Here is a 24,403-nt window from a genome sequence, read left to right as displayed (position 1 = left end):
CTTTCTCTAATTCCAGATCAACATAAGACCATGAGATTCACTTCACTAGGATCCTCCTGTCCACCGATTACAGCTAAATTCCTTCTTCCGTTAGACGCCTACCCCCCTCTTTCCACACCACCATCTCACATAGCCTTTCTACCAGTACTAACCATGCCCTCTCTTCTCAATTTTCATGCCTTTTGTTCCCTGTATTTTATATGTTTCTTTCTCTCCGGTGTAACATACGGGCTCTTTTCTAGGAAAAGAGAAAGGAGGAGATATTTAGACATGGTAAAAAAGGAGTGAAGGGACACTGCCAGTGGCAACAACTAGGCGATGAGAATAGGAACAAGTGAAGAGGTTTGATGTTACACTCAGCCTGTAAAAACAATCTAAAATAATAAAAAAAATAAGGCATTTTGGTCTGTTATTAGGAATTCTATTTTTTTATAACAGGTAGTTTAGAGTTTCGGAATTTGTTTAAATAGATAATAACATGATTTTTAATAATGGGATCAACTCCTTGCTTACTTTATTCTGTGCTTTTTTTTAATTATTCGTTGGTGCAGTTGCGAAATGGTACAGTTCTCTCTTCACGTATGGTTATCTGATGCTTCTATCGGACCCATTTTTTTAACCTCTTGGTAGAGAAGGAGAGAAATGAATGACATTGCCAGTGTCAAACACCTGGGCGATTGGAAGAGAAACAAGTGAAGATGTTTGACGTTACACTCCCCAACCTGTAAAAACAAGAATTCTCAAAAAGTTAAAAGAAAGTAAGGAATTTAGATCTGAGTGAAAAATATACCGTTGTTATTTGATAAAGAATTATGTACATTTAAAGAATTATCAAAACATGTGCATAGTTGTTATTTAAATTATGTACATTTAAAAAATTTTAAAAAAAAGAATTCTGAAAAAAATGTATTTTTCGTGGTGAGTGGCTTGAGCGTCCTACCTAGAAAGATTGATTCTCACTAACGATGCCCTTTAGATATCCGTCAGTGAAATAATATATTTTCGCCAACGACTGATCCCACTTATGAAAATACTCTATTTTCATTTTCATTGGCCTTCATTTGATGGCAGTAGGGCTAGGTGTCAGCGAAAATATGATTTGGCCCAGTGATATGCTTTTTTTTAAGTAGTGTGAAAAAAAAAAGTTGGCGCCTACAATTTAAGTGGTCCACTGTATGACAAATAATTAGAAGTGGCCTATATTAATTAAACAAACTGGACGTAACATTTTTTAAAAAATTAATTGGTCCGAACGGATGACAAATAATTATAAGTGGTCTATATTAATACCAAACAATCTAATGTAACTTTGTAGAGAAAATAATAAAAAGCGTGCAGATAGATAGAAAGGCCTAGAAAGATTGATTCTCACTGACGATGCCCTTTAGATACCCGTCACCGAAATAATATATTTTCGCAAACGACTGATCCCACTTATGAAAATACTTTATTTTCATCGGCCTTCATTTGATGGCAGTAAGCGAAAATATGATTTGCCCAGTGATATATATTTTTTATTAGTGTGAAAAAAAAAGTTTACGTCTACAATTAATTGGTCTGAACGGATGACAAATAATTATAGGTGGTCTATATTAATTAAACAAACTGGACGTAACATTATAAAAAATTAATTATAGGCGTAACATTGTAATTGTAAAAAAAATATAATTATACAAACTGGACGTAACAAAAAATAAAGTAATTAAAGTGTGCAGAAAGGAGACACTGGAGCTATTGTTTCGTTAGGGCATCACATTGTCTGTTCGACTCATGCCTGTCACGGGAGACGAACGAATCAAAGATTTCGAAAAGATTTCGATAGTTGCAACGGTAAAATCGACCGTAAATAGTTTTTTTTTTAAAAAAAAAGAGTTCGACAGCTGTTGTTTCGTTAGGGCATCCACATTGTCCGTTCGACTCATGCCTGCCACGGGAGACGAACGAATCAAAGATTTCGATAGTTGCAGTGGTAAAGTCGATCGTAAATAGTTTATTTTTTTAAAAAAGAGTTCGACTCTAAAGTACGAATCAAAGATTCCGATAGTTGCAGTGGTAAAGTCGATCGTAAATAGTTTTTTATGATCGTAAATAGTTTTTTTTTTTTAAAAAAAAGAGTTCTAAAGTCGATCGTAAATAGGCTTTTTCTTAAAAAAAAAGATTCCAATAGTTGCAGTGGTAAAGTCGATCGTAAATAGTTTTGTTTAAAAAAAAAGTTCTAAAGTCGATCGTAAATAGTTTTTTTACGATCATAAATATTTTTTTTTTAAAAAAAAGAGTTATAAAGTCGATCGTAAATAGGCTTTTTCTTAAAAAAAAAGAGTTCGGCTGTAAATAGTTTTTTTACGATCGTAAATAGTTTTTTTTTTTAAAAAAAAGAGTTCTAAAGTCGATCGTAAATAGGCTTTTTCTTAAAAAAAAAGAGTTCAGCTCTAAAATGTTTATACATTTTTTCTTAAAAAAAAGAGTTCGGCTGTAAATAGTTTTTTTACGATCGTAAATAGTTTTTTTTTAAAAAAAAAGAGTTCTAAAGTCGCTCGTAAATAGGCTTTTTCTTGAAAAAAAAGAGTTCGGCTCGTAAATAGGCTTTTTCTTAAAAAAAAGAGATCGTAAATAGGCTTTTTCTTAAAAAAAAAGAGTTCGGCTCTAAAATAGATAAAAAAAGAGTTTGGCTCTAAAATAGATGTCGGTTTATACATACAATGGAGCTATGGAGCTGCTCATGCTGTTAGAAGTGGGTGCGAGAACAAGCACTCTCCAAACTTCGATTTATAAATCCAGTCAAGTTATTTCTCGAAGATTAAGTTTATAAACCAGTAAGACTATTGTTTGGCAAGCGAGGTGGGACTAAACACCGCACTAGCGCAGTGGCTGCTCCGTATTGGGCCTTGAATTTGGCAGCGAACGGCCCACAGCCCATACGTGCGGTCCACTCGGCCCACAGCCCATACTGGATTCACCTTCCTCAAAAGAAGCATACCCCTCCAGCTCCACCACAAGCTCCACCTCAACCTCAGGCGCAGCGCCAACATCGAGTGGTGAACGGGGAGGAGGTTCCATTTGAGGTGGAAGACCAGTATATTCATTACTGTAGAGAATCTCGTACCATTGTTCATAAAACTATCTGTCACATCTGCTTCTTTCAAGAACAAAACTTCACTGGGAGCAACAGGGTTTCAGGCAGCCAGGTCAGTAGTCCATGCTTTGGTCTTCTGTTGTGTTGTATAGTCAGCAATGCATGCTTTGTTTTATTATGCTGTGTGTTTCTTAACAACAATTAATTAATGTTGTGATTTGTACTTGCAGTTGTTCAGTGATGCTCTGTTCTTCTTTTGTGTTATACAGTCAATATTTTCTTCTATTCAGCGATGCTCTGTTCTTACAATCAATATTTTCTTCTATTCAGTGATGCTCTGTTCTTACAATCAATATTTTCTTCTATTGTTTTGTGTGTTTCTTAACAACAACTTATACTGTTATAATTTGCACTTGCAGATGTTGCTTCACTGCCACATGAAGCACAGCAAGTTTCCTCTTGTTCCATGTGAGGCCGAGGACTGCCGCATCTATGTTACTATGGCTCGTGATCTTCAGTTGCACAACTACTTTTGTCACACATTGCCAGCTGGTTGGTGGGAAGAGTGATCATTTCTCAAGAAATTCAGATTCGACTTCATCATTTCCTTTCATCGTTTGTTCACCAGCATATAAAGCTGAGATCTCGAGGAGATAACTCTTAGTCATTTCTCTGCATACATATGTTTGTGCAGTAATCACATTAGCAAATTAGATACGGATTGACCAATTTTTGTGCATTAATCATCTATACATATACATATGTTTGCACATTCGAGTTGTAGTCTTAATCTCTATATTCGCCTAGATTGTTACAACTCAGATATGTACACTTGTTCCTTAAAGCTTCAGCTCTTCAATGATCACTGTAGTAACAAATAACACGTGTGAGATGCTCTTCTGTCATCATAAAATTAGTTGCCGGTTGATCAATCACTGTAGTAACTTATGTCATCATAAAATGAACAAGCTAAGATAGCCCATCCTTAACTCCTTTCTGTGAAAAATGACTTTCGTCCAGAGAACAGGAGAATAATCAGGATGTGTTGTTTAAACTGAGGAACATGGAACAATGGGTTCACAATGGAGAATTAATGGAGCTCTTCTGGTTGTGACTAATGTTGATGACTGCTGTTATGATGTCCATTATTGTGGGGAGAAAACCAGATGTAATTGTCAGAAGACCTGACAGCTGCATATGAAAGAACATCCCAGAGATTAGTTCGAATAACACACGTTGAGTAATTCAGTTGAACTGAAATGCACTAGATAGAAATTTAAGAGGAGTTTGGCTGCGTTAATCCACTTGTGGATATAGAGGCCAAATTTCTATCCATTATTTAAAAAAAGAAATTTAAGAGAAGAATTCTGCATGATGAAACAAGCTAAGGTGATCCAGCCTTAACTCCTCTTAAGCAACAGCGACTTTGGTTCAATGCACTGGGATACAATTTATGTGAAACGAGATGTGTATAATCTTATTGTACCATGGCGAAAATAGGCTGTGATGTTATATTGCAACCATGCAGCATAGGATACCACGAAGACAACGAAGAGCCCCAGAAGATACAAAGGGTTCGTGTCCAGGAGTTCATAAAAATGGTTAGCAGTTATATACGTTAAGTGTCAAGTTTGGGATTTCTCAGTTTATGCATTAATGCAACAGAGAATCCTATCCTTTACAAGGATAAGCAAGCTACTTCATTGAGATGATTACCTTAGAAGAAACATAAATTCGTTGTAACCTAAAATTGCAAGAAGTAGAATAGTCCACGCAGTGGCAGCCAATTATTGCTATGTTTGTGTGCTTCCTGCTGGAAGAAAATTTGGAAGAATTTGGTCAGCACATAGCACCAACAATCAGATGGAAATATCATAAATGGACTTCCACATAATGGACAAAAAGAACATATTTCATGAAAAAGCTTATCAAGTTCAGTTTTTTTTAAGAGCATTGAGGACCCTCTGAAATCACCAGGTCAGGTTTCATGGTTCATAATAAGAAAACAACAAATTCAATTATGTTTTACCTATCCATTTGACCAAAATAGATCAGTGTTATGCAATCAATTGGATAAGCACTTGAGCAGAAATGGCCAAGGAATATACCTGCATAGAAATTGCTTCTGCAACAGCATACTCAGTCTCTGCGTTCCTCCAGATGGATTTACACTGCACTGGTGTGATCAGTGTATTTTTCTAACACCTGTATAGATGTGAAAATGTTACGACTTATTCATCACATTTCCTTGAAAATCACAATTTTCTAAATCTAAGTGCCAGCACCTCTTCCCATGTGCTTGAGACAATAGGATCAGATGCGAATTCAATACTCCTCTTCTGTGAAAGCGGTCTTCCATCTAAAAGAGCAGTCGTTAGAGTCCGGTCTATTTTATCTGGTTTATTGTCCAAACGGTTAGCTGCCATTACCGACATAAGTCTTAAAGCCTGCAGTGTAAAGATGATAAACAGATCATGTTTCTACACCATAGATCAGATACCCAATAAATGGTGCAATATTGATTAAAAGAAAAAAAAAGATATACCGCTAAACGTGCTTCTCTAGTGATTGCACTTATGTCTTCATTCCCTTTCCATGTCCTAGGCATGGAGTCCTTATCACGGCTCAACAGTGGAAAATCTACAGTCCAATGAAATGGGTACGGATAAGATAAATATTGCAAAAATGGCTAGTATAATCTGAAAATCATTGAAAATGTAAGAGAGATTTGACTATTTTTTCCCTCTAAATTCCACCTTTCGTTCATACGCATCAGAACATTCCCAGCTCCTTTTCTAGCTTTCTCTTCTACTATACTTCTTGCATGTTCTCTTAATTCCTTGACCATCTTATGGATAGTTATCTGGTCTAGTTCAAACTCGGAGAGGGAAGCTGAGAATGCCAAAATAGCATTTTCAGTTGCATGCCTATAAAGTCTTCTAATACATGCCCAAGAGTTTTTTTTCACCAGTTTCCAGGTTGACTATACAGGTCCAGCAAGCGCATCCAAGAGTTTTTTTCTGAACATTGCGGCAACAAAAGATCCAAGCATGAGGATGGTTTTTAAAAAAACAACTGTAAGAGCTCATGAAATGAGGAATTCTAGGAGCATGCTGAAATTGCAATAATATACTGTGCATGAGTATGAAAAATAACCTCATAATTAGCCTTCAGTTCAGCCAGTTTTGTACCCCGAACAGATGTTGCATGAGCTTCTATATGGTGCTCCAGTTTGCCCCTAACTTCTGTAGTGTCCCACACTGCATGCTTAACCAAAGAATCTGCATGACAATGCAGAGAGTTGATGTCATGTATTGTAGACCAAAGATTTAAGGAATGATGAGTTTCAAATCACATTACTTCAAACTGCTAGGAATTTACTTATAATGAATACTGTTGTGTTTCTAGTATAATCTGAATGCACAAACTATCGACAAGCATATAATATTTGAAAAACATACACAGTATGGTTGGCAGGAGCAAGCACAAGAGGCTTAAAACAAGATCAAGAAGCAAAGGCCCATAATACTAGTCGACATACGGTTTAGACATTCATCGTCAATAAAACTATCAAATGAGCACCAAACTTTGGAGATTTGGCTTGTGCAGAATCGGATTTGCAGGACAAAAAATAGCAGCAGAAAGCAGGTCAGAATGCATGTCACGTTTAACAAATTGCAAAATATTTTAATCCCAATATATCTTGGCCGTGGTTTGTTTACCTTGATCTAGCATTTAATTTCGCCATTGATGACTGCGCACAATAACGAGCTGATGCTGCAAATCCCCCGCCGCTCCTTAATGATTGGTCTAGATCGCTTTTGAATTTGTTGAGAACCACATGATGCAGGTGTTCTAACATTTTCTTGAAAGCAGGACATGTGTGCTGCAAAACCCAAGATTTATGAGACCAGTTGATCAAATAAGGACAAATAAAACAGTCCATTTACATTTTTCTGACAGATATCATCCTCTCTAATTAGGAAGAGACAAATGTCTATATTATAATAGCCATATGCAATTATCACTGCAATTATCCTAGAGTGCCTGAAATTTTTGCAGCACCTTTGTCGGAATGTATGTGTGAATATTAGCAATCCATTATTTGAAATGTCATGAACAAGCAAGAATATTAAGAAAAAACAAACATATTTTCGTAATAACCAAACACCATCAGCTGGTTAAACTACTTTCTCTTAGTCATAACTTGAATTAGTAACATGGAAATGAGTGACTCATTAGGATTTCACATTCTAACTGCTGACGTTTAGCGGTTCTCACATCCTCATCAAAGTACATGGCTTCTGTATCATACCTGCAGGAAAATGCAGTAAGTTTAGATTGTCAAAACTCAGAACAAAAATGAATAAATATTTGTTACATGTGCAATCTGAGAACTCTATATTTTTACTTTGTGGAATCCATGACCCCAAATATATTCAATTTACTAGAAAAAGAAAAGTCCAAAATCATTGGAAGAAGAAACATAAATAAGAACAAAAAGCATTATCCACTATTTCAGATTACCATTAAAATATACATTGTTAATGGACATGCTGCATGACAGGATAATTAGTCATAGATAGCAGAGAATAAAACTAAGAGGTTAATGGACATGTTAAGAAAGAACATAAACACTTTATAATACTTGCAAACATTGTAAGGGTAATTAGTCGTAGTTCAAAATAAAATTAGCCCGGTCATCCTGCTAATTTTGCATTCAAGACTCTCAGAGTTAAGTTATTTTAGACTCAGTACTTACAGCTTTGCCATTTTCCAAAATAACATTGGTCACATTAGCCTTGTATATTTCACTAATTCCCCTCAAGTGGCTACCGCACAATACCTGTTGTTTAGACCTTCACATAGCAGAAATTTAAATAAACATAATAAAGGTTGGTACAAAACAAATATGAAGCAACTTAACCTTCACATTCACACTTTAGTTCTCCAATCATAATTTTACATATAAATTGCACAGAACAAGAAGAAACATACACAACTCTAATATCCATAAATAAAAAACTAGCCTTAAAGGTGCTTCTTCTAGGCGAAGTTCAACTTTGTGAAACTAGGTGTAATCCATACAGGAGCAGGAAAGTTGGACCAAAGCTGAGGAGACACAAGTTCCTCCCTGCTGTTATGTTCCAAATCAAATAATCCAATATCACGACGATTATTCTTGTGTCCAAATAACGAAAGATCGTTGTCATCAGTAAAATATGTATAATTTTCCTTGAGATGTGGATATTGTTCTGTGCTGAGACAAAGTGATTGGTTATGCCCAAGAAATAGCACGTGACCATCCAGGTTTTCGATCTCCACACGTTTTTTTTCCACAGTGTCAACAACAAATATTTTAATTTCCCCAGTATTCTCCACAGATATTGCAGGGTCAGCATCATGCAAGTCAGCCTCGTAATCCCCCTCAATGTACTCATATGACCTCCAAACTTGCAGAAGATCACCCCATGGAGCTTGCACAATGTACATCTTATCACAAGCATATCCTGGCACCATTTCAATTATCGTCTTCATTGTGACCACAGGGCCACTGAGATCGAATGCATGGATTTCTCCCACTTTATTCACTGCATACAATATGTCATCCTTGTAGATGCAGTCAGCATAGTGAGTGTGTGGTGGAAGCCAGGTCCACTTATCATCCCCAACCCTTGCAAACGAAAGTTGCGAATGCGGATTGTGAATTAGTACCACGAGGTAATTTTCTGTGGATGTATCAGAAAACACAAAAGCCTTATCAAGAAGGTATTCTCGCAGCTCGTCAAGGGAGAAAATTGATGGCTCAGAATGATAAACCCTCGATGCACTGTACCATGAGTACTCATACATGTGGATAGCACCGGACTCATTGAAGATGGGATTCACATGCTCGATTGTGATAACAGAAGGGAGAGCTATTTGTTCCCCTGTAATCGGATTGACCAGGTGCATCTCGGATACGTCATCAACAGTAACCAGACAGCCCAGTGAGGACCCGATCAGAAACCTACTACGCACGGGTGGCTCTGGTAGAGTAATCTTGTACTCCCTCTTCTCGACAAGACTGTAGAGAGACACGACGCTATCGCCAGCAGATTCAGAGGTGTAGAGCAGGCACGGTGTCTGGGACAATTTATAGATACCTAGGCTGCGCAGTCCATTGTAGGCGGAGCGCCAGGAGTTACAAACCGACCCTGCGCGCACGAGGTCAGGGATCTCCAGGAGGGCAAATATCTCCATTAAGATGTCCTGATGCAGCTCTGGTAAATTTGCCATGACACTCTCTGTCATTGATGGCTGATCACCATCATCTTTTTCCACTTCCTTCAGTAAACTGGGAGAAAGGGCTAGGATCTTGGACACAACTCTGAAGAGTAGGCTGCACAAATTTTTGGGACATTTTGCTAGATCCCCTAAGTTTATAATCCTGGCTATGCTACAGGCCGCCATTGGAACAGATCGATCCCCACTTGGAAGGTGAAATTCGTCGTCTGCTTGAAAACTTGCAGAGTTGGAACATTTGATGAAGTGAGAGGCACAAGGTATACCTTCATATACCTGAAGTTAGCCAACGCAAACTGAAACGGACACGGACACCGCCGGAATTTGTTGCCCTGAAAAGAGAAATCCGACTCTGAATCAGACTTGTTCCCGGGAAACTCATGGCTGCGCGCGAATCCACTCTGAATCAGACTGGATCGCACGGATTCGTATTCCGAATAGAGATCAGCAAAGGTTCATGGAGAACTCACCGGCGGCGGAATAGCCCGGCGCGGAGGATGAGCAGAAGCCGTCAGGCCGCCGTGCGGTGGAGAGCAGGAAATCCGGCGGTTGATTTGGATTTTGGCCGCCGTAGGTAGCACAGCCACCGGGCCGCCACACGCACTGCCGCATCCCCGAGGACTGGACGGCCGGCAGTTGAGGCGGCGAAGGCGGCGAGTGGTGGTGGCCAGGTGGGGCTCCGGGCCGGTGTCCTCGTCGGCGGAGAGGATGCGGCGTGCAGCGGCTCGGCGGCGGCGGCGGCGGGTGCGCAGCCACGGTAGTGTTTTTCTTCGAAATCTCCCTTCCCAGATGAAATGTCCATACTCCATAATGATAGTAATAAATTTCGAAATCTCAGAATTTTTTTTTAAAAAAATCGAAATCTCAGATTAAAAAAAATTCAAAATCTCAAGTGGAAGGGTGTATTTAGTTTCAGGGGTGTAAAAATTTGGAAGTATACGGACACACATTTAAAGTATTAAACGTAGACTAATAACAAAACAAATTATAGATTCCGTCTGTAAATTGCGAAATGATTCTTTTGAGCCTAATTAATCCGTCATCAGCAAATGTTTACTGTAGCACCACATTATCAAATCATGGTGCAATTAGACTCAAAAGATTCGTCTCGCAATTTACACGTAAACTGTGTAATTGGGTTTTTTCGACCATATTTAATACTCTATGTATGTATGTGGCTAAAGATTGGATGTGACATTTTTGGTCAATTATTTTGGCTTCTAAACACGGCTTGAATGCTTGATAGGGTACGTTTGGTTCCTTCGCTGGGCTAGGCTAGTGCTAAAGCTAGCCCAACTAGCCCACATGAGCATTGCCGTTGGTCTGGTTTAGTTGGAAAAATATGTAGTGGAAACTTGGAAACTACCGTTAGATCGAGAAATAGACGTCCGAGATTCGTCCAAGTCACTATGAGTTAAAATTTAACTCCCAGTAAAATTTTAACTCATGAGTAAATCTACGAGTTAAATTTTAACTTATGGTGACGTGAACGAATCTCGGACGTTCATTTCTCGATCCAACGGTAGTTTCCAAGTTTCCACTATATATGTGGTTTGCAATATATATTTTCCTGGTTTAGTTCCTAACTTTTTTTTTAAACTTTCAACTTTTCCATCACATCAAAATTTTTCTTCATACATAAACTTCCAACTTTTTCATCACACGTTCTAATTTTAATCAAACTTTCAATTTTGATGTGAAGTACATACACCCGTACTCCATTTTCTTTGCCGAGGTAGTTTGCCGCACGATCTTGTTTTTCCGTGCAGCCACATCCTCAATTCTCCCGCGCACGCAGCAACCTTGCCATTGAAGGAAGGCGAGCCGATTCGGCTCTCCTTGCAGGGCAAGGATTTCTTGGCTCACCAAGGGTGTGTTCGCAATCGGCACGGTAGGTTCCCAACTTTCTCACGTTTTTCAAACTGCTAAACGGTGTGTATTTTTTAAAATATTTTTATATGAAAGCTGCTTAAAAAATTATATTGATCCATTTTTGAAAAAAAAAGTTAGCTAATACTTAATTAATCACGCGCTAATGGACCGCTCCATTTTCTGCGCGCACCATTCCCGTTGGGAACCTCCAGTAGCGAACACACCCTTCTCTAGATTGCCTTCGGAATATATTTTATTTTGACTAGTAAGGTGCCCGTGCGTCGCAATGGAAAATGCTATATAACAATTTCAAATTATATTAGGTGAAAAGATATTAAATAATCATTGAGTGAAAATTTGTTAAACACAAAAATAATCTAGCAATCCAAATAAACTACAAATCATAATTGTCTGTAGATTAATTTCAAAGAAAAAAACTTGTTATCATTACATAAGCATAGTGCAAGCTTTCGGGCGCATAAAAGATTTAGGTAATTAGGTACTTTAGCGAGACTTGATTAGGTACTGTAGCAAGGTGACATTGTTTGTTTGCTGTGAATCAGACGTCAAAAAGCTTTAAAAATAGCAACATTGTTCACCTCTGACATTAATCTGTCCAATTTTCAAATCCTTTAAACTCGCATCTGCATCAAGCCAAACAAAACAATCACCTTTCCACTCTTGGATGTAGATGAAATCCAAGGGACACAACACCCAGCCACGTACTTGAGGCATCTCGGCACGAACATTGTCACATGACCCCTCAGGAAATCAATTTCCACCTCAAGTTATTTGTCACAGTGCACTCAAAAAATAAAGTTATCTGCAAACTTGTTCCTTCTTAAATTAACTATTAAAAGAACAATGTGCATTCCAAATCCACAAATAGGCACCGGTAAACTTAATTAAACGTTTAACAAGTTTGACTTAAAAAATTCAAAGCGACTTACAAGGGAGTATTAATTTGTATATTGCAATATTAAAAAAAAGGAAATAGTATTGAATGGCTGAATGCCAAATTTGTATATATTTTTTTAACATAATTGAGTTGATACGAGGGGTAGACAACGGCGGCAGCAGGCTGGCGCTCGACAGGAGCGAAGAATTTTTTCCCAATTAACATGAAAATTTGTAGGCCTCTAGATTTAACGAAATGGCTCACTTTTGCACTGTCTTTATAATATATTGTAATATAATGCGAGGTGGCGGTGGGGTGGGGCAAGCGGCTATGGTGGGCGTGCGCGAGGCTGTGGTGGCGGGGTAGCGTGAGAGGTGCACGTGCGGGTGTGAGGGGTAGATGGTGGCGACGGTGAGCTGGCGCACTCGACAGGAGCGAAGAATTTTTTTTCCTCCCTTATTGACCGATTGATGGGCGCACGAGTGCCGGCGCTGGTGCCGCTAACCGATATAATTTATTTCATGTAATTGGAAATATTTTTTTGTAGAATCCGCCCAGTTAAATTTAATTCAATTCACATGATATATCAAATATATTGAAGGCAAAGTATGATAACATGATATTCCCTCAATTATAATTCAAGACCATCGACAATCTGAATTGACATCAATATTACAATCTCAATCTTAGCTAACTGTAGTTTTTTTTTCCAGAGCGCCATATTTAATCAACATAATATAATACATGTCATATTTACAATCTCAATTCACAATTAAAAGTTACAAGCGTGTATAAATTATAGACAAACAAATTCTCCCTGGGTTTCCACACATGACAAAAAAAGTTCAACCGATGGTGTATTTAGTTTCTTGGCCAAAATTGTTTAAAGTATACGGATACATATTTGAAATATTAAACGTAGACTAATAACATTACAGATTCCGTCTGTAAACTGCGAGACGAATTTATTAAGCCTAATTAATCTGTCATTAGCAAATGTTTACTGTAGCACCATATTGTCAAATCATGGCGCAATTAGGCTTAAAAGATTCGTCTCGTAATTTACATGCAAACTTTGCAATTGGTTTTTTTGTCCATATTTAATGCTCCATGCATGTGTCCAAACATTCGATTCAAAGTGCAGACCTAGAAGGTGTATTAATCAGTGACCATCTGCTATAGTTACATCACAATATATCCCAGAAAGGTACAGTAAATTACGGGACAACAAGAGATTATATGAATAGATGCAAATATATTCCATGAGAACAACTGTATTGCCAATACAGATTTTTGAAACACCAGTAGTAGCAGGAAGTTCCACATCCTATCTAATTTCAAAATATGGTATAAAATAATATTTGCAGAGTTAAACAGAATTTCTGCCCAGAATACATGAATCCCCGGGATATAAATCTGATTGTTCTAATTGGTCCTCTGTGACCCTTATACATGTGAACGCATCCTTTTTTGCTTTCATCCCAAATCCTAGCTAAGATCTGTATCTAAAGAACAAGATGCACGGGCATATTACTACGGCGTTGACCAAGGGATCATCCTCCAAACATATGACTTCAACAATCCAAGATTTTCATTGTCAGCTGCAAAATAATGAAATGATTATGTGAGTATGTGACAACTGAAAAGTATCATAGTGCTTGGTGTGGCTAAGACTGGGATTGGAATCATGCATTACTACACTATTACTTCAACCACAGAACCTGAATAACATGCATGTTTCCAGCAGATGTTCAATGAATGTTGTTTTCCCAGTTATCTATACTAATATACAAGGGCTAGCAATTCTGATGGCATCCCCGTATCTGGGAAAAACATGTTAATTTCTCAAATCATGTAATACAAGCATACTTAGGACTGGATGTCTGGATAATATGCAGTGCACACGTTTCATTGATGACGAGGCCAGCATCTTATTATGCATTTGTTCAAAAGTGACTGAAATAGAGATAAAATAGTGAACAAAAATGAATATTATACTTGCTGTTTTATTTTCCTCCCTCCCACTATCTTGATTGCAAGCTCCATAAAAAAATATTGGCATGATTACTGTGCCAGGTGAGGGCAGTGCAAGGGGATCCACATTTGTTCTAGATTCTGTTTTTGTTTGTGACTAATTTGCTCGAAAGTATATGGTTGGCACAGATAGTGGACCGAATAAAACAGGGCATTATTGGGCTGAACGAGAGAAAGGGGGCACAGGAGTCATGTTTCGTTCCGAGTCGGTCACATCCCATTGCCATAAACGTGTTCACTGATTTCCACTCAAGTTATTTATCGAGTGGAGGCTACCAGCTTAATTTTATAAGGGGCATTTGATTATTTGACCCCGTTTTGGACTCTAACTATCAATTTGACCCTACTTTTTAGAGTTTGCTTATTTGACCCTCCTTTTCAAAAACGAAGCTCCTCTCTGACCCTATTCCGTTTAGGTGAGTTCACGGTGTTAAGTTAGGGGTAAATAGTCCATTTTGCCCCCCATCTTCCTCATCGTCTTCAAACGCCCCATTGTCTCCATCGTCCCGCCGGAGGCGTGCGGCGGTGGCGGCAGCCGCCGGGAGCACCGGTCCGGGTAACGGACGCCCGAGCCGTCGTCGCCCAAGGTCTCCTGCAAGAACGGCGCATGCCCGCTGCCGCCCCGGCCGCTGGCCGACTCCGCCGCCGCCGCAGCGCGCAGCCGGTAGAAGAGCTCGCTCGTCGGGAGGATGCTTTTCCGTCGCAGCAAGTCGAGGAAGGCGTCGCCGTCGCTCCCTTCCTCCGCGAGCCGCCGCCGCAGCCCCCTTCCTCCGCTTCTCGCCGCCGCTGCCCCTTCCCTTCACGGCCCGGGCGCCGGCGCGGATCCCCCCGCCGCCGCTCCCTTCCTCCACGAGCTGCCGCTGCCGCCGCCCCCTTTCTCCGCTTCCCGCCGCCGCTGCTCTTTCTCTTCACGGCTGGGCGCCGCGCGCGGGTTTGCCGAGCGGGCGCCGGCGGGGGTCGGCTTCACGCCACCGCTGCTTCCTCAGAGTGCCGCCGTCGCCGCCGCACCGCCCGACGCCATCGCCGTCGCACCGCCTGACGCCGCCGCAAGCCCACAAGCACAAGAGACACGGAGTTGTGGATAGGGTTTGGATGGATAGGATATATGAGGGTAATTTAGGCATTACGAATAATAATCACATTTCTTTATTTTTTTTTTACTCTAACCTTAATGGAGGTGTGGAAACAGGGTCAAACGGGAGCTTCATTTTTGAAAATGAGGGTCAAATTAGCAAACTCTAAAAAGTAGGATCAAATTGGTAGTTAGAGTCTAAAACGGTGTCAAATAAGCAATTATCCCATTTTATAAACCTGCAAGACTTTAGTTTGGTAAGCGAGGTGGGACTAAACACCGCACTAGTGCGGCGGCTGCTGCGTATTGGGCCTAGAAATTTCGCAGCGAACGGCCCACAGCCCACCGATACCTCCACGCCGGCCCGTTCTGCTTTTGGTGCGAGGAGGTTACCGGCGCGACGCCGTCAGCTGCCATGGCGCTCGTCCGCTGGTGACCGCGGGAGCCGGCGGCGCGCCGGCGCCACGCTCGCCTTCCTCCGTCTCAGGCGAGGAGGCACTGAGGCAACATGAACTCTACGGTGATGGACTACCTGTACTGGCTCCGGCCTACGGGCATGGCCGCCGGCAACAAGGAAGAAGACATGACATGGCTGCGGATGTCCAGTTGCATGTTAGACAAGTTCAAAAGAAGAAAAATGGAACAATGGGCGAATAAGTATTGCGTTCCAGCAACCAGAATGCTCCAAGGAGCTTTGAGTTTGCAGAGGTTGCAATCGAACACCTGACGGCGCCGGGGAAGCCGACCATTCTTTCGGGATTGGGACGATAAATAGCACTCCATCTCCCCCTCCCTGGCTCTCTCGCCTTCCCGCTCCATCAACTCTTAAACATTGCCCTCATCTTCTTCCTCCACCAACAATTCGGCCTCGACTTCCATCTTCCTCCTCCATCTTCTTCTCGCCGAGAATTCCCCCTTGTGGTCACCAAGAAATCGCCGTCAAAATCGATCGCCTTCCTCCGCCACCTTCTCGCCAAGAACTCCTCCCATCCCGCTTCCTCGCCACCAAGAACCTCGCCGTCATCTTCCATCTTCTTCCTTCATCACCTTCCTCCACCAAGAACTCCCGAACCGGCGACCGAGGGTCCACGCGCGCCAACTCGGAGGTCCGCGGTGCCAAGAACCATCGGAGAAGACGCCGCCTCTGTCGCCGGGAGCTCCCCTGCACCAAGAACCCACCGGCGAACGCGGGTGCGCGTGCGCCAACCATCCCCGTGGGCTGACGCCTGCGCCGCCGGGAGCTTCGCCGGGGACGACACCACCCGTGCCGCGGGGAGCTCCGCCGCGCGAAGAACCGTTGCGTCGGGTTACAAGAACACGCCGGCGGACGTGGGTCGGTGCGCCACCATCGCCGCGAGCAACACCTGCGTCGCCAGGGACGACACCGCCTCTGCCACCAAGAAATCCGCCACATCGCCGCGAGCAACACCTGCGTCGCCAGAGACGACACCGACTCTGCCACCAAGAAATCCTCCACGCCAAGAACCGTCGGGAGCTCCTCTGCACAGCTTCAAGAATCCGTCGCCACCACCACCAGCCGTGTTCCCGTTGTCGGCGAGCCAAGAACGCGTGCGCTGGGCGACGAGACAAGAAATAGCGCCGCCCACCGCCGCCGTCAACTCGCCGACCGGAGAGGAGTTATGGGTAGAAGGAGGCGGCAGCGCGCGGCCTCAGACCAGCGCCGCGAGTGCGCGCCGGAGGCACCGCAGCCGGCCGTGACGTCGCCGTCGACAGAGGTGGCCACGGTCGCGCCACCGGCTGACTCGGGCTGGATCACGACAGCTGTGGAGAGACTGGTGAGTTTCTTCGGTGGTGGCCACGCCCGGCGTTCGTCAGAGGTGGCACCTACACCAGCCCATGGCAAGGGCACCACAACGGGTCGAACAGGCTTAGCCCATGGCAAGGCCGGAGGCAAGGGCGCCACAACGAATCGAACAGGCAACCAAGCCTGGATTCACCTTCCTCAAAAGAAGCATACCCCTCCAGCTCCACCACAAGCTCCACCTCAACCTCAGGCGCAGCGCCAACATCGAGTGGTGAACGGGGAGGAGGTTCCATTTGAGGTGGAAGACCAGTATATTCATTACTGTAGAGAATCTCGTACCATTGTTCATAAAACTATCTGTCACATCTGCTTCTTTCAAGAACAAAACTTCACTGGGAGCAACAGGGTTTCAGGCAGCCAGGTCAGTAGTCCATGCTTTGGTCTTCTGTTGTGTTGTATAGTCAGCAATGCATGCTTTGTTTTATTATGCTGTGTGTTTCTTAACAACAATTAATTAATGTTGTGATTTGTACTTGCAGTTGTTCAGTGATGCTCTGTTCTTCTTTTGTGTTATACAGTCAATATTTTCTTCTATTCAGCGATGCTCTGTTCTTACAATCAATATTTTCTTCTATTCAGTGATGCTCTGTTCTTACAATCAATATTTTCTTCTATTGTTTTGTGTGTTTCTTAACAACAACTTATACTGTTATAATTTGCACTTGCAGATGTTGCTTCACTGCCACATGAAGCACAGCAAGTTTCCTCTTGTTCCATGTGAGGCCGAGGACTGCCGCATCTATGTTACTATGGCTCGTGATCTTCAGTTGCACAACTACTTTTGTCACACATTGCCAGCTGGTTGGTGGGAAGAGTGATCATTTCTCAAGAAATTCAGATTCGACTTCATCATTTCCTTTCATCGTTTGTTCACCAGCATATAAAGCTGAGATCTCGAGGAGATAACTCTTAGTCATTTCTCTGCATACATATGTTTGTGCAGTAATCACATTAGCAAATTAGATACGGATTGACCAATTTTTGTGCATTAATCATCTATACATATACATATGTTTGCACATTCGAGTTGTAGTCTTAATCTCTATATTCGCCTAGATTGTTACAACTCAGATATGTACACTTGTTCCTTAAAGCTTCAGCTCTTCAATGATCACTGTAGTAACAAATAACACGTGTGAGATGCTCTTCTGTCATCATAAAATTAGTTGCCGGTTGATCAATCACTGTAGTAACTTATGTCATCATAAAATGAACAAGCTAAGATAGCCCATCCTTAACTCCTTTCTGTGAAAAATGACTTTCGTCCAGAGAACAGGAGAATAATCAGGATGTGTTGTTTAAACTGAGGAACATGGAACAATGGGTTCACAATGGAGAATTAATGGAGCTCTTCTGGTTGTGACTAATGTTGATGACTGCTGTTATGATGTCCATTATTGTGGGGAGAAAACCAGATGTAATTGTCAGAAGACCTGACAGCTGCATATGAAAGAACATCCCAGAGATTAGTTCGAATAACACACGTTGAGTAATTCAGTTGAACTGAAATGCACTAGATAGAAATTTAAGAGGAGTTTGGCTGCGTTAATCCACTTGTGGATATAGAGGCCAAATTTCTATCCATTATTTTTAAGAGAAGAATTCTGACTGACGAAACAAAGCTAAGGTGATCCGGCCTTAACACCTTTTAAGCAACAACGACTTTGGTTCAAAGCACTGGGATACAATTTATGCGAAACGAGATGTGTCGAATCTTACCGTGCCATGGCGAAAATAGGCTGTGATGTCATATTGCAACCATGCAGCATACGATACAACGAAGATGACGAAGAGCCCCAGAAGATATAAAGGGTTCGTGTCCAGGAGTTCATAAAACTGGTTAACAGTTATATATGTTAACGGTCAAGTTTGGGATTTCTCAGTTTATGCATTAATGCAACAGAGAATCCTATCCTTCACAAGGATAAGCAAGCTACTTCATTGAGATGATTACCTTAGAAGAAACATAAATTCGTTGTAGCCTAAAATTGCAAGAATTAGAACAAGCCACGCAGGAGGCAGCCACGCTACGTCTGTGTGCTTCCTGGTGGAAGAAAATTTGGAAGAATTTGCTCAGCACATAGCACCAACAATCAGATATAAATATCATAAATGGAGTTCCACATAATGGAAAAAAAAAGAACATATATTTCATGAAAAGCTTATCACTTCTTCAGTTTTTTTAAGGGCATTGAGGACCCTATGAAATCAGCAGGCCAGGTTTCATGGTTCATAATAAGAAAACAACAAATTCAATTATGTTTTACTTATCCATTTGACCAAAATAGATCAGTGTTATGCAATCAACTCGATAAGCACTTGAGCAGAAATGGCCAAGGAATATAACTGCATAGAAATTGCTTGTGCAACAGCATACTCAGTCTCTGCGTTGAATTGCCTCCAGATGGATTTACACTGCACTGGTGTGATCAGTGCATTTTTTTTCTGACGCTTGTATAGGTGCGAAAATGTTACGACTTATTCATCACATTTCCTTGAAAATCACAATTTTCTAAATCTAAGTGCCAGCATCTCTTCCCATGTGCTTGAGGCAAGAGGATCGGATGTGAATTCAGTACTCCTGTTCCGTGAAAGTGGTCCTCCATCTAAAAGAACAGTCGTTAGAGTCCGGTCTATTTTATCTGGTTTATCGTCCAAACGTGTAGCTGCCATTACTGACATAAGTCTTAAAGCCTGCAGTGTGAAGATGATAAACAGATCATCATGTTTCTACACCATAGATCAAAATACCCAATAAATGGTGCAATATTGATTAAAAGAAAAAATATATACCGCTAAACATGCTTCTCTAGTGATTGCACGTATATCTTCGTTCCCTTTCCATGTCCTAGGCATGGAGTCCTTATCACGGCTCAACAGAGTGGAAAACCTGTCCAATGAAATGGGCACGGTTAAGATAAATGTTGCAAAAATGGCTAGTATAATCAGATAATCATTGAAAATGTAAGAGAGATTTGACTAACTTTTCCTCCAAATTCCACCTTTCTTTCATGCGCATCAGAACATTCCCAGCTTCTTCTGTAGCTTTCTCTTCTACTATACTTCTTGCATGTTATCTTAATTCCATGACCATCTTATGGATAGTTCAAACTCGGAGAGGGAAGCTGAGAATGCCAAAATAGCATTTTTAGTCACATGCCTATAAAGTCTTCTAATACATGCCCAGGAGTATATTTTCACCAATTTCCAAGATTGACTGTATAGGTCCAGCAAGCGCATCCAAGAGTTTTTTCTGAACATTGCAGCAACAAAAGATCCAAGCATTAGGATGGTTTTTAAAAAAAAACACTGTAAGAGCTCATGAAATGTGGAATTCTAGGAGCATGCTGGTATTGCAATAATATACAGTGCACTGAGTATGAAAAATAACCTCATAATTAGCCTTCAGTTCAGCCAGTTCTGTACCCCGAACAGATGTTCCATGAGCTTCTATATGGTGCTCCAGTTTACTCCTAACTTTTGTAGTGTCCCACACTGCATGCTTAACCAAAGAATCTGCATGACAATGCAGAGTTGATTCCATGTATTGTAGACCAAAGATTTAAGGAATGATGAGTTTCAAATCACATTACTTCAAAATGATAGGAATTTAATTATAATGAATACTGCCGTGTTTCTTAAAATCTGAATGCATAAACTATCGATAAGCATATAATATTTGAAAAACATACACAGTATGGTTGGCAGACAAGATCAAGAAGCAAAGGCTCATAATACTAGTCGACGTATGGTTTAGACATGCATTGTCAATAAAACTATCAAATGAGCACAAGACTTTGGAGATTTGGCTTTTGCAGAATTGGATTTGCAGGATAAAAAATAACAGCAGAAAGCAGGTCAGCATGCATGTCACGTTTGACAAATGGCAAAATAGTTTAGTCCCAATATATCTTGGCCGTGGTTTGTTTACCTTGATCCAGCATCGAATTTCGCCATTGATGATTGCGGACAATAACGAGCTGATGCTGCAAATCCCTCACCGCTCCTTAATGATTGTTCTAGATAGTTTTTAAATTTGTTCAGAACCACATGATGCAGGTGTTCAAACATTTTCTTGAAAGTAGGATATGTGTCCTGCAAAACCTAAGATTTATGAGACCAGTTGATCAAATGACAAATAAAACAGTCCATTTACATTTTTCTGACGAAATATTTGCAGGACCTTTGTTGGAATGTATGTGTGAATATTTAGCGGTTCTCACATGCTCATCAAAGTACATGGCTTCTGTGTCATACCTGCAGGGAAATGTAGTGAGTTTAGATTGTCAGAACTCAGAACAAATGAATAAACATTCGTTACATGTGCAATCTGAGAACTCTATATTTTTACTTTGTGGCATCCATGGCCCCAAATATATTCAATTTACTAGAAAAAGAGAACTCCAAAATCATTGGAAGAAGAAACATAAATAAGAAAATGTTAAGAAAGAGCAGAAACACTTTATAATACTTGCAAACATTGTAAGGATAATTAGTCATGCTTCAAAATAAAATTAGATGGAAGATAGAGCACGGTTCATACCTCTCAATCTTCTATCCCTGTAGTTGTGAAAATATGAAGTACAAGATGTCCTCCAGGATACTTAAAATATGCTTCCACAAGGCTTCTCCAAATTACCCAGTCATCCTGCCAATTTTGCATTCAAGAGTCTCAGAGTTAAGTTAATTTAGACTCAGTACTTACAGCTTTGCCATTTTCCAAGTTAACATTGGTCACATTAGCCCTGTATATTTCACTAATTCCCCTGAAGTGGCTATCACACAAGACCTGTTGTTTAGACCTTGAGATAGCAAAATTTTAAATAAACATAATAAAGGTTGGTACAAAACAAATATGGAGCAACTTAACCTTCCCATTCACACTTTAGTTCTCCAATCATAATTTTACATATAAATTGCACAGAACAAGAAGAAACATAATCATAATTTTACATATAAATTGCACAGAACAAGAAGAAACATACACTACTATAATATCCATAAACAAAAAACTAGCCTTAAAGGTGCTTCTTCTTGGCAAAGTTCAACTTTGTGAAACTAGGTGTAATCCATACAGGAGCAGGAAAGTTGGACCAAAGCTGAGGAGACACAAGTTCCTCCCTGCTGTTATGTTTCAAATCAAATAATCCAATATCACGACGATTATTCTTGCGTCCAAATAACGAAAGATCGTTGTCATCAGTAAAATATGTATAATTTTCCTTGAGATTTGGATATTCTTCCATGCTGAGACAAAGTGATTGGTTATGCCCAAGAAATAGCACGTGACCATCCAGGTTTTTGATCTCCACACGCTTTTTTTCCACAGTGTCAACACTAAATATTTTAATTTCCCCAGTATTCACCACAGATATTGCAGGGTCAGCATCATGCAAGTCAGCCTCGTAATCCCCCTCAATGTACTCATATGACCTCCAAACTTGAAGAAGATCACGCCATGGAGCTTCCACAATGTACATCTTATCACAAGCATATCCTGGCACCATTTCAATTATCGTCTTCATTGTGACCACAGGGCCACTGAGATCGAATGCATGGATTTCTCCCACTTTATTCACTGCATACAATATGCCATCCTTGTAGATGCAGTCAGCATAGTGAGTGTGTGGTGGAAGCCAGGTCCACTTATCATCCCCAACCCTTGCAAACGAAAGTTGCCAACGCGGATTGTGAATTAGTACCACGAGGTAATTTTCTGTGGATGTATCAGAAAACACAAAAGCCTTAACAAGAAGGTATTCTCGTAGCTCGTCAAGGGAGAAAATTGATGGCTCGGAATGATAAACCTTCGATGCACTGTACCATGAGTACTCATACATGTGGATAGCACCGGACTCATTGAAGATGGGATTCACATGCTCGATTGTGATAACAGAAGGGAGAGCTATTTGTTCCCCTGTAATCGGATTGACCAGGTGCATCTCGGATACGTCATCAACAGTAACCAGACAGCCCAGTGAGGACCCGATCAGAAACCTACTACGCACGGGTGGCTCTGGTAGAGTAATCTTGTACTCCCTCTTCTCGACAAGACTGTAGAGAGACACGACGCTATCGCCAGCAGATTCAGAGGTGTAGAGCAGGCACGGTGTCTGGGACAATTTATAGATACCTAGGCTGCGCAGTCCATTGTAGGCGGAGCGCCAGGAGTTACAAACCGACCCTGCGCGCACGAGGTCAGGGATCTCCAGGAGGGCAAATATCTCCATTAAGATGTCCTGATGCAGCTCTGGTAAATTTGCCATGACACTCTCTGTCATTGATGGCTGATCACCATCATCTTTTTCCACTTCCTTCAGTAAACTGGGAGAAAGGGCTAGGATCTTGGACACAACTCTGAAGAGTAGGCTGCACAAATTTTTGGGACATTTTGCTAGATCCCCTAAGTTTATAATCCTGGCTATGCTACAGGCCGCCATTGGAACAGATCGATCCCCACTTGAAAGGTGAAATTCGTCGTCTGCTTGAAAACTTGCAGAGTTGGAACATTTGATGAAGTGAGAGGCACAAGGTATACCTTCATATACCTGAAGTTAGCCAACGCAAACTGAAACGGACACGGACACCACCGGAATTTGTTGCCCTGAAAAGAGAAATCCGACTCTGAATCAGACTTGTTCCCGGGAAACTCGTGTCTGCGCGCTAATCCACTCTGAATCAGACTGGATCGCACGGATTCGTATTCCGAATAGAGGTCAGCAAAGCTTCATGGAGAACTCACCGGCGGCGGAATAGCTCGGCGCGAAGGATGAGCAGCCACCGTCAGGCCGCCGTGCGGTGGAGCGCAGGAAATCCGGCGGTTGATTTCGATTTTGGCCGCCATAGCACAGCCACCGGGCCGCCACACGCACTGCCGCATCCCCGAGGACTGGACGGCCGGCAGTTGAGGCGGCGAAGGTGGCGAGTGGTGGTGGCCAGGTGGGGCTCCGGGCCGGTGTCCTCATCGGCGGAGAGGATGCGGCGTGCAGAGGCTCGGATGCGGCGGGTGCGCAGCCACTGTAGTGTTTTTCTTTTTTCGAAATCTCCCTTCCGAAATGAAAATATGAAATGCCCATACTCCATACTCCATAGTGATATAATCAATTTCGAAATCTCAGATTTTAAAAAAATCGAAATGTCAAGTGGAACATATGATAGGGGAATTTAACTATTTGCCACTCTTATAAGTTACTTCATTTTCCCAATATAATTATTGAACTAGATTATTTAGCAAAGATTAAGATTAAAAAAATAATTCAGTCGCTGGCGCCGGCTGTCTATGCAGCCATCCCTGCTCGTCTTCGGAATCGTCGCACGGTGGCCGAGGCATTGACTGACAGAAGA

At 41.3% G+C, this 24,403-nt stretch overlaps 2 protein-coding genes across 4 annotated transcripts; both read right to left on the bottom strand.

Moving 5' to 3' along the window:
* Positions 1 to 3,408: 3,408 nt before the first annotated feature.
* On the bottom strand, positions 3,409 to 10,142 carry LOC127766815 (uncharacterized). 2 transcript variants are annotated; one of them, XR_008016293.1, is made up of 9 exons: positions 9,829 to 10,142; positions 6,796 to 9,690; positions 6,230 to 6,354; positions 5,830 to 6,093; positions 5,619 to 5,713; positions 5,359 to 5,520; positions 5,182 to 5,278; positions 4,790 to 4,883; positions 3,409 to 4,264 (listed from the first exon to the last, which is right to left on the bottom strand). XR_008016293.1 is itself a non-coding variant. In XM_052291968.1 (2 exons), exon 2 carries the CDS (start codon positions 9,524 to 9,526, stop codon positions 8,120 to 8,122), a length of 1,407 nt encoding a protein of 468 aa, XP_052147928.1. In that variant the 5' UTR covers positions 9,527 to 9,690; positions 9,829 to 10,142; the 3' UTR covers positions 6,361 to 8,119. The 2 variants fall into 2 exon arrangements, 1 of the variants encoding a protein (XP_052147928.1); XM_052291968.1 differs by lacking the exons at positions 3,409 to 4,264; positions 4,790 to 4,883; positions 5,182 to 5,278; ... (2 more) ...; positions 5,830 to 6,093; positions 6,230 to 6,354 and having other exon boundaries at positions 6,361 to 9,690.
* Positions 10,143 to 20,450: 10,308 nt separating this feature from the next.
* Positions 20,451 to 24,108, bottom strand: LOC127766813 (probable F-box protein At4g22165). 2 transcript variants are annotated; one of them, XM_052291966.1, is made up of 5 exons: positions 23,802 to 24,108; positions 21,603 to 23,663; positions 21,243 to 21,316; positions 20,991 to 21,154; positions 20,451 to 20,575 (listed from the first exon to the last, which is right to left on the bottom strand). In XM_052291966.1, the coding sequence occupies exon 2, from the start codon at positions 23,497 to 23,499 to the stop codon at positions 22,078 to 22,080; it is 1,422 nt and encodes a 473-aa protein (XP_052147926.1). In that variant the 5' UTR covers positions 23,500 to 23,663; positions 23,802 to 24,108; the 3' UTR covers positions 20,451 to 20,575; positions 20,991 to 21,154; positions 21,243 to 21,316; positions 21,603 to 22,077. The 2 variants fall into 2 exon arrangements, with proteins under 2 accessions (XP_052147926.1, XP_052147927.1); XM_052291967.1 differs by having other exon boundaries at positions 20,451 to 21,154.
* Positions 24,109 to 24,403: the final 295 nt, after the last annotated feature.

This window comes from Oryza glaberrima, chromosome 3 (assembly GCF_000147395.1).
Source record: "Oryza glaberrima chromosome 3, OglaRS2, whole genome shotgun sequence".
In the NCBI taxonomy this organism is placed as follows: domain Eukaryota; kingdom Viridiplantae; phylum Streptophyta; class Magnoliopsida; order Poales; family Poaceae; genus Oryza; species Oryza glaberrima.
The sequence above is the reverse complement of the archived record's forward strand: the minus strand, read 5'-3'. Positions and strand labels throughout refer to the sequence as shown.